Source organism: Agelaius tricolor, unplaced genomic scaffold (assembly GCF_023055355.1).
Source record: "Agelaius tricolor isolate 1412-34295 unplaced genomic scaffold, bAgeTri1.0.p SCAF_1, whole genome shotgun sequence".
NCBI classification, from domain to species: Eukaryota; Metazoa; Chordata; class Aves; order Passeriformes; family Icteridae; genus Agelaius; species Agelaius tricolor.
Genome location: NW_027269261.1, coordinates 50749256 through 50768198, shown reverse-complemented (window position 1 = coordinate 50768198; position 18943 = coordinate 50749256). Strand labels below are relative to the sequence as shown.

Sequence of the window (18943 nt, the reverse complement as noted above, 5' to 3'; positions counted from 1 at the left end):
GCTTGCTATGTGTCCTGCAAAGTTAATCCTGCAGTTGTCACATCCGTGCAAGGTTCATAGTACAACAGTAAGAGTATTGACTCTGATACAGCTTCTTTTTCTATGCCAACATCACTTGAAAAACAAACTCGAAGACTCAACATCCCTTCAAAAATGCCCTTTCAAAAAAGAAAATACAATCCTTTCAGACTGAAAATAGAGAGCGAAAAGAACAAAAATAAATACACTTTGTTTTCTTTCTGGGCACGACTGTGTTGTGTTATGTTTTGTGGCACATCTAAGTTTATAGCAGCTCAGTTAACAGCAGGAGGGGTGGAGGGCATGTGCAGTTCTATTCCAGAAGACAGGAACTGTATGTACTGTTGTGTGCTTTCTGCTACCAGGTTTGGGAGAATTGAGGCCTGTGCTAACCTGCTGCAAATGTGATCAAGTGTGAGATAAATTATAACAAGGAAGGAAGGGTGCAAAAGCTTGTCTGAATGGCTAGAGGGCAGTGGTAGCAAGGAGGTAGAGAGCATCTATGCCATTTCTCAGTCCTTTCTTCCATGTGGCTTCATCTCAAGTATCAGTCTGGCCTTGTATCACCTTTTAATACAGTACTAATTCATACTCACCCCCCCAATCTGACTAGAAATTGGAATAAGCTACTGTGAATTTGGATGGCAGATTACAAAGAATTAATTTGTCAATTGCTTCAGGGTGTGCAGCAAAACTAGCAAACAGAGAGATACACCAAACTTCATTTAAGATGAATATGGAACAAAGCTTTTTTGTCTTCAAGAATCACAGAGTGATCTTATTGGTTAAACAGTCATGTTGCAGTAGACTCGAAACTAACACCTCTGAGAAGTGTGAAAACCAGTTAAGTGTGAAGGGTCCTGTCCTGAAAAGCTCAGAACACTGATTCCTGAATGCTTAGGGACTATCCACGCAAGATCTGCAACACTGTATTTATTAAGGAAAACAAAAAGGCTCGTAAAACAGTTTACATACAAATACAGGAGGTATTTGGAGACGGTGGTGGTAAAGATCATTGTAAGAATGGACTTCTTGGTCTAGAGTTTGCATTTCTTGGATGATGGAGAATGATACTGAGAATTCAAAAAACAATCACAGAACTAAGCCACAGGCTAGAAAGTGTGATGCTTGCAAATTTCTCCTTGCAGAAGAGATGAGTGAAAGGCAGATTCTCTTTTTTCTTCCTTGTATTTCTTTTTTCCCTTGGCCAGGGAAACTCCTGGAACTTGCATCTTTCCAGGTTTTATTGTCCAAAGTAGCTACCAGACGTGTTTGCTCCTTCTGCAGCCCAATTTTCGATGACGAATGTGAAGGCAGACATCCCAGTTCTGCGTGTCTTTTCCCAAGTGCAGGCCTGCCAACCCCTTGCCCTTCTTGTGCCATGTGCTGAGTCAGCCCAATGTGGTCTGGACTTGGTGATTAAATGCAGAGGCTTCAAACCACTCCCTGCCAAAAAAAAATAAAAAAATCAGTGTGTGGGTCATATTCTACCAATATAGTAGTTGCCTCTGGTGGCAGTGTGTCAGAGAGCATTAGCACTACCAGAACTGAGCCTTTCTTTACTTTAGTAGGTGGACCAAGAAAGCATGAGCAATGTTTGTGCTGTACCTCTCCAGTTTTATCTGTGGGTTCTGTTGGCAGAGTGAGCACTTTGCACCTTTACTGTGCTATGAAGATTACCTAAGAAAAACCAACAAATTCTGGAATATTAATTTCACATGTCTCCAAGTTGGTAGATTTTGTCTGCAGATGATTTGGTGAGGGATCCACAATCAAAATGTATGTCTTAATGGGCTTAAACAAGCTACAGCACTCCTTAGTGGTGGAAAAAATATAATTCTATGGCTTTTCAAGTGAGAAAACCAGACAATTTTAAGGGAACTTGTCATTTAAATGAAAGACTTGGAGCTATCTTGGGGTTTGTATTAATTTCAGTTCCTAGTGAATGTTAGTGTTGGTTACTAACTTCCCGGTCAGTTCAGTGTGTTGCACATGGTTAAATAAATACTGCATGTGCAAATGATGACTCACTACTTTTGAGCCTTCAGGAGATCTTCATCTTTATTATGGTCAAAAGTCTCCCTATGTAGATGCAGCTACAGCATTGGAATTTCTAACTGCAATCTTTAAAATGTTGGCCCAAGCTGTTTAACGGTGAGGATGAGGTTTGTGTGCAGGAAGCAGGGAAGGCACACAGTGTGCAGTGAAAGTCTGTGTTGCTTCCTCAGAAACTTCTCTGTAAGAACTTGTGTGATGCAATGTCTCTTCCCTACAGAGGGAAGAAAGATCCAAAAAGTCCCTCCTGCCTGACTGTGGGGGTTTTCTTTGCTTTCATTTTAATTTTTGTATGCAGTGTAGTGATTCACTTTCCAGTCCCCACTGAGCTGGCAAAGGGCTGTCCTGTTGCATGTGACACACCAGAAGAAGCTGAGGGAGCTGGATCCCTTCAGCCAGGAGGGGTGGCACACGGCAGAAATCTGATTGCCAACTACAGCAAACTGTAGCATCTGCAGAAATGGCAGACTTTTATCTGAAGTAAAAGCACAGTAAAAGCACAAAAAGCATCTGTCATAAATTGCAGCAGAGGAATCCCACTAGGATTTGCAGGAGGAAATTCATGCTAAAGCTGGTTAACTGTGGGAAAAAATTGTCACTATCCCTGTGCTGAGGCTGGACAGGATGACCTCCAGAGTCCACTCCCAAGACAGGTTTTCCTCTGAGTCCACACTGGCTGTTTAGAAAAGACCGAAAACTGTGGCTCCAATTGCAAATAGTCTTTAGAGTAACATGAACCACTCACATTTTTTTATTTTTGTGTGAAATGCCACACATGAGAGAGAATTGCCTTACCTTTGGCAGTTACTAGAAGTATTCCCTGTATGCTTTCTTCGTCCTCCCACGTCTTCATCTAGGCATGTAAGCAAAACCCACGCTCACATCCACTGCAAATGTCAGACTCGCATCTGAAAAACCAAAGGTTGTGCTGCAGTAGCAGTTTGAAGGTTACATTTCCCCCTCTTATGTATGGGAAACAACTCTTTCAAGGGCACAAGAATAAAAAGGAGTAACAAGGAGCTGGTCCTTTCAAATGAAATGAGTCAAGCAGTATTTCAGCAAAAATACTTGACTTTTACCTCTGTGAAGCAATAATGCGTCCTCAAGAGAAAGCAAGCTGTTTACACAGCATTCAGATAGGTTTCTATTCCAGCAATGGAAAAAAATTCTCATACCCATGGCTTTTTATGTTGGGTCACAAAAATATCAGTTCTGCTGTTTCACAGTGGTTTGGATCAGAAAGATGCTGCAGTGTAAGCTAGGATGAGCTAGCAGCACAACTACTTATGTGGATTCTCCTGGGCTAAGTAATACAATTCAACTTTCCATTTCTTCGTAAATTACTGTTCAGAGTACCCTTAATATTGTTCATAGAAGTTCTTGTATTTTAAACAGCATTGCAGCGTGCATCATCCTGTGTTCCTTGATAGTGTACATTTTGAAATGTGCTATATACACTGTAAATACACTGTATATACACTGTACATACACTATATAGTTATTCTGTGAGATTCCAGACATACATGTACATGTCTGCATATGTGTGTGCGTGCAGCTGCTCCTTGTGACTGTGCTGATTTGTATCCCACAAAGCACTGAAGCGGCAACTGAGGCCGATGAATAGCACAGGTGCTAATAGCCGGCTGTTGCAAGCGCGGCTGTTTCAATGACAGCAGAAAGTGTGTGAGGAGTCAGCGATTACTGCAGAACACCAGCTCAGCTGCAGATAAAGCCCTATCGGAGTGCAGTGCGCAGGAAACCCTGGGTGTTTTCCAGCACCCATGTGACAGGCATTTCTCTCAGCACATCGCACAGCAGCCTTTTCCGAGCAAAACCCGCTGGTGCTGGCAGGCTGGCCCTCAGCTCTGCTTTCCTAGGAGGAACCACCATCAAAGGGAACTTTGACAAAGGTCCACACTTCAGCTCCTGGCAATGGGCTGCTTCTCGGGATATGGGAAGGTGTGTACAATTCAAGTAAATAAATACATGACCTGTGACTAAACGCTGATGACTTTTCAGTCTAGTGATTGGTTTGTAAAAGTTCCCTATTCCCGTACTTGAGCTCATATAACATGATGAAATACTAATTGAATTTGGCGTGGGGAACTCTTTAAAGTAAATAAACTATTAATTTTTTTAAAAAGTCTGCAGCCTGAGATAGAATTTTTTACTTCTGCCTGCATTTTGGTGGGTTTTTTTTTCCATTTTTTCTCAGTTCTTTAATTCCCTTAATTGGTTTGACTAATTCATTATTCAAAGCTACACAATTAGCATTTTACTATATATGGGGCAGGTTTGGTGCTAGTATAATGAGATATAGCTGAACTGAGACCCTGTGCCCATCTATCTGACCAAAATCAGCCTCTTGACTAGATGTTGTTCAGTTTGTTCAATATAACTGGTGGCCTCTAAATAAGTTTATTTGAACCAGAACTTGCGCTTTTTTTGACCTGACAAGTCTTCTGTTTCCACGTTTTCCCAAAGTAAAGATGATTTCATGACAATTATTTGTTAGTAGACAGGTAGTCTTCACATCCATTACTCCTTTTGTGAAAGCTGTCACAGAGGGCAGTGCTAAGTCTTACAAAATTAGCATTTTTCTCCTCCTGCTTATCATCATGAGTTTGCAGAAAGAGAAAGCATCCTGACTTTTGCTTAGTCGCACTAATGCATGAGCAGTGAAGTACCAGTGGGTGTCAGCATCGGGGAGCTTTCAGGGAGGGTAGAGAGAGGGGCAAGCCTAGGCGGTAGCACGGCGTTCACCACCAGCAACAGAATTGTCTGAGCTTTCCACACATCCCAGAAGCACAAAACTCCTCTCCCACCTGGCAGACGTGCATGTGGCATTAAAGCATTTGCAAGAACACAGTGAGATTTTTTCACCGGAGAGCCCCAGCATCCCCAGCCCTGGGGTCAAGCTCGTAGGGATGGACATACTGGGTGGGCAGGATGCAGAGGAGAACACTGACAAACGCCAATATTTGTGCAGGCAGTGTGCAGCACACCTGCACCAGTTGGGGCATACGATTCCGAGCAGTCTGAAAGTCCAACCCAGAGTGGCACTTTGCCCTATGGGCTGGGCTTATCTTCCTAATCCCAGTCTGGAGGCTGTCTGTCAGTCCTGCAATTTCCCCAGCATCCCAGCATCTCCCCCGCAGCCAGCATGGGATGAATGTGCTGCCCAGCAGCCAGAAGTGATTTCACAGCCCCTCATTCCTCCAGTGACAGCCCCCTAGACGATGTCCTGCCACCAGCACACCTGCAAACTCCAGCTCTTGCTTTTGGCCCTGAGGCAGTCCATCAAACCCAAAGCACATCCCATGGGTAGGTATTTTATATCTTTGGAGTAAAATTTCTTGTGTTCTTCAGCTCTGAGCAACTAGTGAGCTGAAAATAAATAAATAAATAAATAAATATCTAAAATATTAAAAATCTTAGCATGGCAAGCAAGAAAGCTTCTGTGACAAATTTATGGGATAAAGCAATTTTGGCAGACATCATCTGGGAATTAGTGTCTTAAAAAAATGACCTTTTTCATAATGGCTTGGTTCATAATTAGTTCCAAACTCTGCATGACCACAGCTGCCAAGAAAGTACAATTGCTCATGTTTAATTTAGAGCTACTCATATGTTTTGCAGCTAAATTAAACCAAAGCCAAACCGGGGAATTTGGAAACCCCTGAAAAAAAGGGGAACTCTGGAATGCTTAACAATTACTTCCTCATAGGACATGCCCAAGAGGAAGAGAGGTGCTTTTCAGTCATGGAGCTGCTCTCCTAAGCATGAGGAGGATCATGCTTTCCTTCCTCTGCTTACTGATGCACCTGCTTCAGGATGAGACAACTTGTAAGTAAGGGCTTTTTGCTCTTTTCCTGTATGGGAAGGGAAGGGGGAGTGGGAGGACAGGGCTTGTTACTGAATTTTTTTGATGAGTCAAGAAATCTCTGTATCTTTTGGTGGGTTTCAAAAGCTAGTCACTTTCAAATTAGTTTGTTATTTTATCATTCCAGGTTCTGAAATGCAGATAAAATGAACATGTTACCCATTAGATTTTTTCATGGCTGTATTACCAGTTTTAGTTCAGCCAGTACAAGTCTTATCTGATTCTGTGCTATGCCAGGTTAAAAGCTGCTGTCATCTGGGTTGCAAAACCCACAAAAATATTAGGCTTTGAATGATTCAGAGAGGTTGTTAACTGAATCTGTTATAAGTAATATAGCAGTTTGAAAAGAGATGATCTTGAAAACTGTCAGACAGCTTTTCCAGTGCTACAGACAAGAAAAGAAGTGAATTTCAGGTGGTTGTTTATTAGGCAGGAGCTTGTAAACACGACTGTGGTAACAGTTAAAAGAGCTATAATCTCTTCAGGTTAAAGCTGAGTTGTGGAGTAAAGCAGGAAAGAGCACTTGACTTTAAAGTATTGATGGGGATGCTCACTGCAGACTCTGTTAAGAGATCTGAAGGGTTTGTTTCCTGGAATGATCATGGGGCATCTTTCACAGCAGCAAACTTACTAAGGAAAAATATACCAATAAACCAACATAAAAGAAAAAAAAAAAAAAAAGAAAAAGAAAAACAAAATAACAATGAATGAACAAACAAGCCCAAAACAAACAGCAAAAACTCCCAACTCAAACACTCAGACCACATAAAAGTATTCCTTTCATAGTTCTAAATGTGTTTCTTTTGTAACTGCTTGTCTTCATGACTTGGAAAGTTTTGAATATGAGATCCAGGAGATTTAATTTCCCTGTGGTCTGCTAGTCATGAAGCAAGATGGTCTGTAGCAATACCCTCAGATTCCAGTATGGAGGAGTGTGTCTGTGACAAACACTTTATGTTATCATTCCTTCTTATCTGCAGCGCTTTTAGTTTTGGGAAACCAAAACCTGCAAGATTCGATTAAGCCGCAGAAGGTAGAGTTCCATTCGTTAAATTTCAACACCACTTTGCATTGGCAGCCTGGGTGGGCCAGAGAGGCCAGAGATGCGCTCTACTTTGTGCAGTATAAAGTGTAAGTACCAGCGCCTCCCACTGGGCTGGGGCTCAGCCCTGCTGGGGATAAAATGATTTCTCAGGTGGCAGGAGGTTCTCATTCCTGGGCAACAGCCATGTCCTGCTTGGCTGCCAGCTCTCACTTGTTTCTGCACTTACCAATCCCATAAGGTGCAGTCAAGCAGCACAAGGCAGGCAAGGAGTAAACACCTCCAGCACTATGCTCTGCACCCTCATTGCACCAAGGATTTGAAGGAAAATGTAGTTTGCAGGGGACCTCTGAAAGTCACTGGGTCCAGCCACCTGCCTCAAGCAGGTCTGGGTAGGTGAAGTTATTCTGTAATAGAAGATTAAATGTATCTCAGTGGCCTACCTTGCCCATAGCACTGTCTCAGGGTGCCTTGCATGGAAAGATTGAGGCAACATTAGGGGCTGGTCTCGAGGGTCTGCTCCCATCCCTGGCACACTGGTGAGTGCCTGAAATGATTATTGCCCTTGAGGAATGGTTTAGTGAAATCCAGCATTCTGCCCATCAGTGAGCACACTGGCTGAGCCACAGCTTGCCCACCTCTCCCATGGGGCAGCCAAGAGGTGGCTTCTGACAAGGCTGGTGACCCTGTCTCTGCTTTGGATTTCTTTCAGAAAAGACAGAAACCTGTAGCTCCCAAACACCCATGAAATCAACCTTCCCTGTTATCGAATTGAAGGCAGTTAATTTCCATGGCAGGATGCTTGTCTGTGCCACGAGAGTAAAACAGATGGCTGAGAATCTGCCTGGACACAGGCAGTGATCCTTAAAGTTTACAGCCTTCCTCCTCTTTCTCCATAGGTATGGACAGAGCACATGGCAAAACAAAGACGAGTGCTGGGGGATTTCAGGCCATGTCTGTGACCTAACACATGAGACCTCTGACATCCAGGAGCCTTACTACAGCAGAGTGAGAGCTGCCCTGGCTGGTGTCTATTCCAGCTGGAGCCTCAGCTGCAGATTCACTCCTTGGCGAGAAAGTAAGTGCAAACACATGTGTCCCCTGGAAGGAATTAGGTCTTCCATGGCATGGAACACATCATTTCTCCTCACAACTTGCAAACATGAGTTATCCTTTTCTAGCCACAAAGCTGTAGGTAAAGAAGTGAGTCAATAGCTCTCAGGTGAAGCTTTATGCCAGAGTAATTCTCGACACACTTGAAAGCCAAGTGATTATGGCTAAATAGCCATTTACCAGTAACTAGAAGATCAAAAAATCCCTTTAATTTGAGCTCTTCCTCTGGGCATGGAAGTACACAAAAAATTTTCAGGCATTTTTGGAGCTGCAGGAATGACAGGACTCAAGACAATAAAAAAGGAAGCATTTTTCTTTGTGGGGAGAAGAGAGAACAGAGCTGCGTGGTGTGTGGCCACTATTCTCGCATTTATGTGTTATCCCGACTGCAGGAAAGGACACAGAAAGGACATGTGCAAAGCTTTTGGTTAGCACTGTCATTACAGTGCCACAGTATGTTAGAAATGGAGGACTGCCCACAATGAACAATAGCAGTCTACCTACCAGTAAGTTCACCATGAATTAACCTGTTTTCCCTCACTGGCTAATGCAAAATCAAATTGCCAGTGTGGGTCACTCCACAGCCCCAAAGTGCAAATTACCTTGAGCACAGATGAAACCACAAGCTTTGACATAAAGAAGTATCTTGCAGCAAAACCAGAACATCTTGCCCTGTGCCACCTCCTCCTCCTGGAGAGATTCGTGTGGCAGCTGCTGCCCGTGTCCCCACACTGCTGGTTCTGCACACACATGTATGCAGGCACTGGCTTCAAGCCTTAGCTCTGTTTAACCAAGCCAATTGCAAAATATTTGAAAGTGATGACATAAACTGCATCCTTGGCTGAAATGGTTTAAATGGATGTTTTGTGCAGAAAGCACAAAGACAAATATGAGGAAAAAGAAAATCAGGGCAATTTTGAAATTTTTCTTGACCAGTCAGCACATAGCAACATCAGCTCTAAGGGATTTCAAAAAGTTTGGCTCAAAGATAGATTTGCAAACACAGGAAATGTCACCTCCAAAACAACAATAACCAAACCCAATAAACACCAAGAAGTAAGAATTTACAAAGTGTCACTTGAGGAATAAATACAGCATAATATATTGTTGGTAACATGAGCATTTATTGAACGGATTCAAATTGCATTCTTGGAAATATTATTCATAACCTATAATTGTGTTTATATCTTTGGGTTTTTTTCCATAGCTATGATAGGACCTCCAATGGTCACTGTGGTTCATAGCAACAAATCCATAACAGTAAAGCTCCAGGCTCCACGTTCTCCTTATAGAAGGAAGAGAGGCAGCAAAATACCAATGACAAACTATTATGATCTGCTGTATCAAGTCTTCATAATTAACAACTTGTTAGATGAGGTAAGAGTATATTCAGATATGAACCCTTTACCATTGAATTGCCAGAAAAGTGTGGGCACACCATATTTGTTTTGCTGTTGAAACAGTCTTCTGGGATTGTGAGAGCAGCAATGACTGTGCAAGTGTTTGAAAACAAAGTAGGCTTATTTTTCAGGAATTGAATTTGATTGAATTGATTTGTACTTCCTCCCTGTATTATTTTCCATCAACTTAATACTTCATAATCCATGACCTAGTTAAAAAAATTGGTACTGGAGAGGAATCTGGGGGGGGGGGGGGGGGGGGCAGGGAAGGGAATTTTCTTTAAAAAGCATAAATAAGTTATTAATGTGACTGGGTTTGTGTAAGTTCATGTGCTGTTCTGCATCCTCTGCTCTCATTGAACTGTACTGTCAGACACACTTGCTAGGGAAATGTGCTTGACTGGCTCTTCTTTCTCCACTCTGTACGAAGCAACACAGGGTCCTGGTGTATGAAGGGAAAGACAAGGTTATTAAAATAGAAGATTTGAGGCGTGGAGTCAGCTACTGCATCGTGGCTAAAATGTACATGCCAATGCTGGACCACAGCAGTGCCTACAGCAGCAGGCAATGTACTGTGCTGCAGTGACAGGGCTGGCACCTCTGAGACAGGTAAGTCACTGTCTGAAACTGGAGATGATTCTGGAAGTCAAGATCTTTCCCCTCACCAAAGACAGATACTCTCCAAAAGTAAAGAAAGAAGTGTGTCATAGAAACTGCCATCCCACATGACAATATTAGCTGGAATACTTACATAATCTCAGATGCACACCAGGTAAGAATGATAAGGCCAAGATGATTATAGGAATGGGATAGATAATTATTTGCATGCTGGCACTGGCCTCAGAAATATCTGCTTCTTCCCTTTCTTTAAACAGCTGTACATAGTATAGTTAAATAGTTATACGTAGCATGGCTTTCATAAATGCATTTCTGTCAAGTAATAATTAACTAGAAAAATGAGTGGCCTCCAACTTTATTAACATGCAATTCTCCTGCAAGCTCTGCCAGCCTTTTCTGCTTAGGAATTGATCTGATGGAATAACTAAAATGAGCCTGTCCCCTTTTCATGGACACTCTTCAGTGGAGTGTTTTTAAAAAGAAATCAGTTATCAAATGTCATGAGTTCCCATGGGCCAAAATGCAAGAATTATCTCCACTAGCTGATATGAAAAATCTGGTTTTTTTACTTACATCAATCGCTAGGCTATTTTCACGTGTCATATGCCTAGCCAAAAGATTTGCTATCAATCCTGCCTTGCAGGTACAAAGGAACAGAGAGTACAAAGACCTAACCCAAACTTGACTTCATTGGAATTTGCCTTAGCAAGCTCAGATTTGGGGTAACAGAGGAAAACCAGAAAAGTGTCAGTTTTAACCTGGGCTTCTGTTCTCAGTTCTGTACCCTAAAACCATAGAAGTTCTCCTTTCTTCTGCTTCATAATATGATACATATCATTGGTGTCTCTTGAGTTTTGGTCAGTGGGTTTAGGCTAAGGAGGGAGTCACTTTCTAGGGGACTTTCCTGCATTTTTTCCTTGCCTGCCCTGTACTGTAAAGAGCTGGTTAGAGCTGGACTTCCAAACAACTTGCAGAGGGACAGGACAGATGCAGGTGAATGGCATGTGTTGAATGTCAGTTCAGTTTAATACCACCGAGCTTAAATGCACATGCCAGCAGCAATTCTCTTTCTCTTCCCCATTACAGGGATAATGGCAGAAGATGCCTTCCATCACAGGTCCAGCTGTAAATCAACATCTGCTGTCTATGTCTGGAATACATACTTGGATACTTTTTAAACTAAACTTTGCTGCATTAAATTATTTGATAATTTGATCACAATCCTTTTATGCTACATGAAGGAGTCTTTGTATGTCCCATATTACGATTCATGATGGTATATATTTGCATTTTCCAAGGTAACAGACTTGTAATATAAAAATGAAACCATTAAAAAAGTCTTTGTGGAAATATCCTTAAGATTGCTTCTAGGGGTTTTGTATTTTACATCTTGAAATTAAAATACTATCTATAAAATAGAAGTTTCAGATATTTTATGTTTTCTACATGATTACAACTGAAAATTAAAAAGGTGTCCTTCCTTTAAAATAAGAAATGTCCAATACAGGAGTAATTCCATCCTCAGAGTGTCTTCGTAGGACCCTCAACATAATATTTCTGACAGTGAAACTAGTATGTGATTAGCCAGGAATTAATGTGAACTAAAACAGGAAAGATCCTCTCTTCCATTCAGTGAAAGACAGTTAAAGGAAAGAGACCCTCAGCAAGTTTGAAACAGAACTGTGGGGAGTGGCTGATAAACCAGAATGCTGTGGGAATGAGGAGGGTGCCAGACTGTTGTCAGTGGTGCCCAGTGACAGGATGAGGAGCAAAGGCCATAGGCTAAAACACAAGAACTTTCACCTCAGCAGGAGGGAAAGCTTCCTTAATTGAAGGTGGCAGAGCACTGGAACAGGCTGCCCAAGGAGGTAATGTAGTTTTCCTCTCTGGAGACATTCTAACCCACTTGGACATGTTCCTGTGTCACCTCTAGGTAGCCCTGCCTGGACAGGGGGGATAGACTTAATGATTTCCAGAGGTCCCTTTCAGATCTAAGAATTCTGTGATTCTGTGACCTCTATTTAAGCCATTTCATAGTAAATGGCGACTGTATGCTGACCATTACCTGGGATTTCTGATGATTTTAGCCCTTAATCATACAAGGGAAAAAATGGTTTGGGAAAGGTCTGAGTAGCGACTCACTAAGCCACGCCTGGAGGGAGAGGTGAAATAGCTTTTGCAGATCTGCAAGGTTTGTAAGTAATAAGAATCTTGGTACTTAACTATGTTCTGTAATTGCAGACTAAATTAGAGGAGGTGAGAGTGGCCCAGACACAAAAGGGCAAAGAAAGCCCTGGGAAAAATGGAGGTCACAGCTGCATAATCACTATCCACTTTTCCCTTAATTCAAGTACACAAAGGTGGATCAATTCAGTTTAAGTAACAGACATTGAGTTCTCTGAAGTCAAATTCAAAGCATTTCTCATGGTCTGTCACTAGCACCTCCCCTGGAGGCATCAGAGCTGAGAGCTGCTTCAGGATGATGGCAGTAGGCATTTGGGAAGAGGCTGTGTTTAAGGAAGTTAATGCTGGTCACTCCTGCCTTTAACAGAATGAAAGAGGTTGTTACATAATAAATATTTCCACACCTGATTATAATACATGATATCTTTGAACAACTAGGTTTGCAGACATCCAGCCATATCCCCACATCTAGTCCATAAAACCACAGGTTTCTTTCACCACATTTCCCTTTTTGCTGCTCTCTCAATTCTTCCAGTTGCTTTGCCCACTCATATCGCACAGTTTCTTTACTTAGGTCGGACTTTTTTGAGAAGCAAGCCTTTAAATCTCTGTGCAACACCTGGTGCCAAGACAAGTGTGAGATCCTGCTGCCTTGAACTGGCCAGAAAAACTGTCCAGGCAAACAATTAAGAAATAGTCTATCTGGTATTTCAGCAGTGGGTTATCACAGCCTGAAAGCAGTATCTGTAGTAATTGAAGTTCTTTCTGAAATTAATTTATTTCCTTAGAGCAGCTCATGTCACCATCATTAAACAAAGATAAAGCTTTATCAGAGAACAGATTCTGACAATTCCAGATACTGTACCTATGTCAGATGCCGAGGATAAAGCTTTTATAGAGAAGTTGTTTGTTTTATAGAGAACATTAAAAAAAAAAAGAGAAAGAGAGAGATAAAAAAGAAGAGGCAGAGCTATAGGCGTACCTGAAGCATTCAGACCTAGCTAGAAATAGAGCAGCTGCCATGTTAAGGGTCTGTGAAGACATTTGAAACCTGAAATTTTCTCAATTTGATAAAATTATGAAAAATGTGAAGCATGAATGCTGGGAAAAGCAATAAAGGATCTGAAGAAGTCTTGCACACAGTTGTGTGCTAAGTTGTGGGCTAACCAGATTTCACTTCCTCAGCAACAACACAGGCTTACAGAAAGCAGTGCAAGAGTTGCAGGAACCCACTCCCATTCTGACAGAACCATGATTTATTACTGCCAACCCCATGATGTTCTGCAAAAGCATATTTTCCCTTTCCATTTGAAATGCAAATTTTCTTTCAGCGCTGTTCTGATATGTAATTTTACTGGAGAAGGGTTTGATAGAATGACTGGTGCTGTATTTTTTTCTCCCCTAAGGCTGAGTGATCTGCACTCACAGCTTCTAGATAGATTTGGTAATGCTGTAACTTCAAAAACCAACTTATTGTGCCTTAGACTGCATGCTGCACTGCTGGTTATACTCCACAAGGGTGGAATGGAGAAAGAGTTCTCTTAACTGTAACTGGGACTTCCCTGCTGACAGATCAGTTTGGAAATACCTGGAAGGATGAGTTCTAGCCCTCCTTTCTCTTTCTCCTCCTGGCACAAGCAAACCATCTGCTGTGGGTCCACACCTCTGGAACTGCCCAGGCTGGCACACAGCTGCACAGGGGGTGTGCATGTGCACACCATTCAGTTCAGGATGCTTTCACATGGTTGGTTTGGCTCCTCCTTGCAAAAAGTTTTCAAGACCCAGCTGAGAACACATCTCTTGTTTTTTTAGTCACTTACACAATAGGTATTTTCTAACCAAGTGCCAAGTGCCAGCTTCTGTTTCAGGAAAGAGAGAAATGCTGACTTCTAGGGCCATGGCACTGGGAGGGAAAGATCAAGCAGTAACAAAAGCAGGACTTGAGTCCAATTCTGTGAACTCTCACTGGCCACATTGCTGAGGGATGTCTGCAGTGATGGCCACAGCCTGTCACAATGCCCTCACTGGGGGTCCTGCCAATGAGAAATAGATATTATTCTTTTAGAGTTTGCAGTTGAGGATTTTGTTGCGAAGTGGAATCCATCCCACAAGGGCCTACCCTTCTGTCTTTCATGACTTTGTTTGAACATATCTGATCTGCCAGAGAGAATAAGAGCTGATCTCCTGCTATAAATGGATTTAACTTCCCATTCCACTGGCACTCAAAAGAACAATATTCAGCCACCAGCAATTCAAGAACAGGCCTCCAGAAAAGCTGACAGAGCAACAGTAATGAACCAGATGCTCCAGCCTTATAAATTAGGAGAAGATTATGCACAGCCAGCTGTACCATATAAATGGCCAGTTTTATAGGATGCCATGGTCCTTGGTGTTTATCATATGGTGCAGCATCTGGCCAGTCCCATTCACACCTCCCATGTATCTGCTTTAATCAGATATGGACCTGGGGCTTACACACTTGCATGGCTTGATCTCAGCTGAGAACCACTTTGTGGCCCAGGGTGGGGTTCTGTTGTGAAATGACATTTGGCTTTTGCCACAGATCTGTTAGACATTAGCAAGTACTCCAGACTGCAGGAAATTAATCATAAATAGGTGGGGATTTCTCTGGATTCCAATGTTTGCTACAAGGATCAAAGATACTAATCTGTAAAACCTGTCTTAAAAAAAAAGAAAGAAATCTCAAACTCCTGAATAAAAGTTTGTGACAAAGGACACAGGACACAAAACAAGGGTACTTTCTGGAGAGAAGGGAAGGGAAACAAATGACACTGGTGTTCATGATCAGGAAAGTTACAGTCTCCTTTGCTCCTTTGCAACTTGTTTTCAGAATCTTTTGTAAAAGGTTTCCAAAGGGAAAAAAAAAACCAAGCCTTTTAAATGTAATTCCCCAAATTATGAAGTCACTGGTTGTTTTATTCTGTTATGTGTTTATTCCACTGAAAACCCAGTTAAAGGAATCATTGCTACCAGAATTTTGGCTTGGGAGGGGGAAAAATAGGAAGCTTGATCCCTGATGCTTACGAGGAAAGAAATACCTGAAACAGTTCCATGATCTGAAGTAAATACTGAAAACCATTTTAAATTTTTAAACATTTTGCTTTTTTCTAAGGCATTGGGGCCCTGATGCTCAGTTGCCTAAATATCCTTAATAATGAAAAAATGCAGCCCAGAAGTATCACACTGAGGACCAGACTCTTCAGAAATGTCCTTACTTTTAAACACAGGAACAGGATGACAACAAAGAGCTATTGTGCTAATTGTTAAACCCACAAAAGAGCATCAGGAATATTGTTATTATTTTAACTTATTTATTTCAGGCAATGTCTTTCTAATGCTTTTTTTTTTTTCTTTTTTGGGTGCAAGAAATCACAAATCATACAATTTTCCAAGAAAGCTCCTGGTTTTCATTTTCTACAGCAGAGGAGTATTTTTTAACATTGCTTGTTAGGTGACAGTGGGTTTGTTGAACAGCTGACAAGAACATGATTGTTATAGGACTAAGGTCTTATTTCTAGGCTAACTTCTTAATATAAATTCTTATATTTGGAAGAATAAAGCTCCTAAAAGATATCAGCAAAAAGAAAAACAATAGTGCTGTCTGTGTTAAATCAAACCTAAACACTTCCAGAGGGTCTGTAAAATCATGTCCTGGGTGGAATGAGACTCTGAAGAAGAAAATGCTGGAAAAGACAGAAAAGGAAAGAAGACAAAGTGCACCTAGACAGGGGCTGTGAAGCAGCATTAGAGCAGAAATGTGTATTTCAACAAGCATACAAAATAGGAGCAAAGTAAGTTGATGAATTACACAGACATTAAGCAGTTTCTGCCTTTGCAACGGAGACCTATACTTCTATGGAGCAAAGCTCTTTCATGTGTCCACAGTCAAGGAGAAGATAAACCTATAAGGACACAACATAGATGTTTTCTGATCAGAGAGACTATTTCAACTATTTCAGTAGCAACCTTAGAGGGAGAAAGCCATTACAGAGAAGACTTCTAAAGCCAGAGAGAGAAATTCCTGTGTGGTTGGCAGATACAGTGAGGGATTTGCATGAGATCCTCACATCCTGGGGGTGGCAGCAGAAGTCATGCACACAACATCTGTGCTTGGGTGAATGAAGCTCTACTCCAGTCACTGAAATACTGCTGTAATGTACTAATGGGATATTTACCAGGTATAAGCTGGACCCTGAAGTCATGTGTATTTCATTTGTAGGATTACATTAAGAAATATGAGGAGAAGACCTGGTTATGGGGATGAAATACAGATGAGATGATGCTGATATATACACTGGAGTTGCAGGGTACCTTGGGCACAGTAGCATTTCTAGTGCCAAGGACCTTCTCTTTGCCTTTGAATAATTACATTTATATTTGAATGATCACTTTTAAATTTGAACTAGAATATCTTGTGGAAAATGGAGTAGGATGAGTGAAACTCTGGAAAATTAACATGAGGAGAAAAAAAACTGACTGAGTTCCCAGTTTGGTACTTCTTTTTATTACATTCATTCTGAATACTTTCTTGCAGCTCAATGAAATATTTCTCCATTCATGAAAATTTATGCGAAAAGTGCAGAAACTTACTAAATAAATAGTAAAATCCTCTCAGCTGCACAAGATCTATCATTATGCCATCCCTGAGTACACAAGGACATTATTTCTTGCCAATTTGCTCCTTGCTGGTGTTTGCCACAAAAAGACAGATTCCCTGAAATAACAGGAGACACAGTGACATAAAGTGCAATGTACTTTGAGTGCCTAAGATTTTAAACCACAAGAGACTGGGGTCAAGCACAAGCAATGGGAAGAGCTGAGCAGGACATGCCCAGAACTAGGAAATCCATCTGGGAGATGTGATTAAATCAGTTATTCTGAATATTCCAGTCATAGGCCTCCTTGCTCTACAAGCTGTGCTATGACCTCAAAAAAGAACCAGAGGCACAAACAAGCAAGGACTACTGCAGCTGTGTGATGCTTTCAGTGTGTGCAAACACAGTATTTGTCATGCCTTGGAGGAAAGCCAGCTAGGACTTTCCCTAATTATTATACTTGTTGTATATTAAAGACAACTGAAAGAACCAACTCAAATTACCATCAGTCATTCAAAGGAACATTATGTTATTCATGTTTTTACCATGATTGACCATTACAACAAAAAAAAAAGGTTCTGCTACTTCCAGATGAAGTAGGAAAAGTAATATTTCAGAGTGAAGCCATCAATCTGACCAAACAGAAGAGCCATGCATTGGTGTTACCAACAGCTGATGACCTGTGGCAAGAAACACAACCTCTCAAGGTCCAAGGATAGCCAGTTATGTTATGGTGTAAGGTGGGGAAATAAGCCAAACAGGGGAGGGCCAACTGAAGAGCATAGAAGCTTTAGCTGATTTTCTATAAGCCTCTGCCCTGCATGTGGAGAGAATCAACGAAAACACTTCCAGAAAAATACTTCTAATGAAAAACTGGAATTTTGCTGAGAGGAAAAAGTACCACGTATTAAAACATCATTGACAGCATTTTGTTTTTTGAGTGAAAAAATAAAATAAGATTCTCTTCTCTGTGGGAAAAATTCCCTTGTGTCCTTAATTTTCCAGGCTGTGAGATTTCCAATGACATGTCTAAATTTCCTGGAGTAGGACAGGAATGAAAATTGTCCTTGACAGCTCTGATCAATCTTTATCTAACACATCCAGTCAGAGCTCATACTGCAATCAGTGACCTTTGGGAATGCTTTAGTGAGGTGCTATTTCTCTGAAGGCATCATAATTCAATATATAATATTCAACAATCCTGCCTGGAGTGCAGCATCCCACGTAATCCGAGACAGGAGGCAAAAAGAGGACATTGCTCTGCACACTCATCAGCCTTACTTCAGGAGCTGAAGTTGTTCCAGTCACTCTCAGCTTCTCGTAAATGACAAGAGGCCCTGTGATTTCACCAACAGAGACTGACAGATCAGCATTACAGTGACAAGAGAACAGAACAAGGAGTCTCCCTCCTCTGCCTTGGATTAGGCCTCTTCCCTGCTCCAGAGGCTCTGCTCCTACTCACAATGTGCAACTTTCACAAGTTACACTTCACAACACCTTGTTTCCTTGCTGTGCTGGCCAGAAAAGAAAAAAAAAAACAACATCCAAGAAGCTTCTGCTGTGTAAGCATGAGGGTCCAAAGAGCTCACTGAGGTTTGGGTGCAGCAAACTGAGTATTAGCTCCCACCCTGCACTTCATTTCAGCTGGTGAGCAGTGAAGAACATGGTGTACTCCCACAACCAGCCAAGATTAAAAACATCTGTTTGATGTTTACTATCCAAACACCAGTGCTAGTATTTCTAATGAATTTCAAGACTTGAGCAAGCTGAAGACTGAAGTGACACAAACAGCAGGCCAAAAGAGGACACTGGAAGACATTACACCCACGTTATGCACGTAGGAAGCTACAAGCAGGCACAACAGAACAGTGAAACTAGCTGCTTAAATTATTAAACATACTGTATTAATGCAATATTCCTTAAGTAGAAGCAAGTTTTGAGGCACTTACCTAGACTTTTGCAGATCATGTTCTTCCAGCCTTAAAGCATTTCAGTTAGCTGGAGAACAGCATGG

General features: G+C 41.6%; 1 protein-coding gene across 1 annotated transcript; it reads left to right on the top strand.

Moving 5' to 3' along the window:
* Nucleotides 1-3771: 3771 nt before the first annotated feature.
* Nucleotides 3772-11479, top strand: IL22RA2 (interleukin 22 receptor subunit alpha 2). The gene is made up of 8 exons (XM_071433749.1): nt 3772-4032; nt 5296-5397; nt 5801-5919; nt 6937-7087; nt 7898-8076; nt 9319-9488; nt 9942-10120; nt 11216-11479. The coding sequence occupies exons 1-7, from the start codon at nt 4025-4027 to the stop codon at nt 10095-10097; spliced, it is 885 nt and encodes a 294-aa protein (XP_071289850.1). The 5' UTR covers nt 3772-4024; the 3' UTR covers nt 10098-10120; nt 11216-11479.
* Nucleotides 11480-18943: the final 7464 nt, after the last annotated feature.

What these genes read in the sequence shown, in the direction of transcription:
- IL22RA2 (XM_071433749.1), top strand. An exon ending in GCTTCAGGATGAGACAACTT is followed by an intron (nt 5,920 to 6,936) that starts GTAAGTAAGGGC and finishes TCTTATCTGCAG; the next exon opens with CGCTTTTAGTTTTGGGAAAC. An exon ending in TACTTTGTGCAGTATAAAGT is followed by an intron (nt 7,088 to 7,897) that starts GTAAGTACCAGC and finishes CTTTCTCCATAG; the next exon opens with GTATGGACAGAGCACATGGC.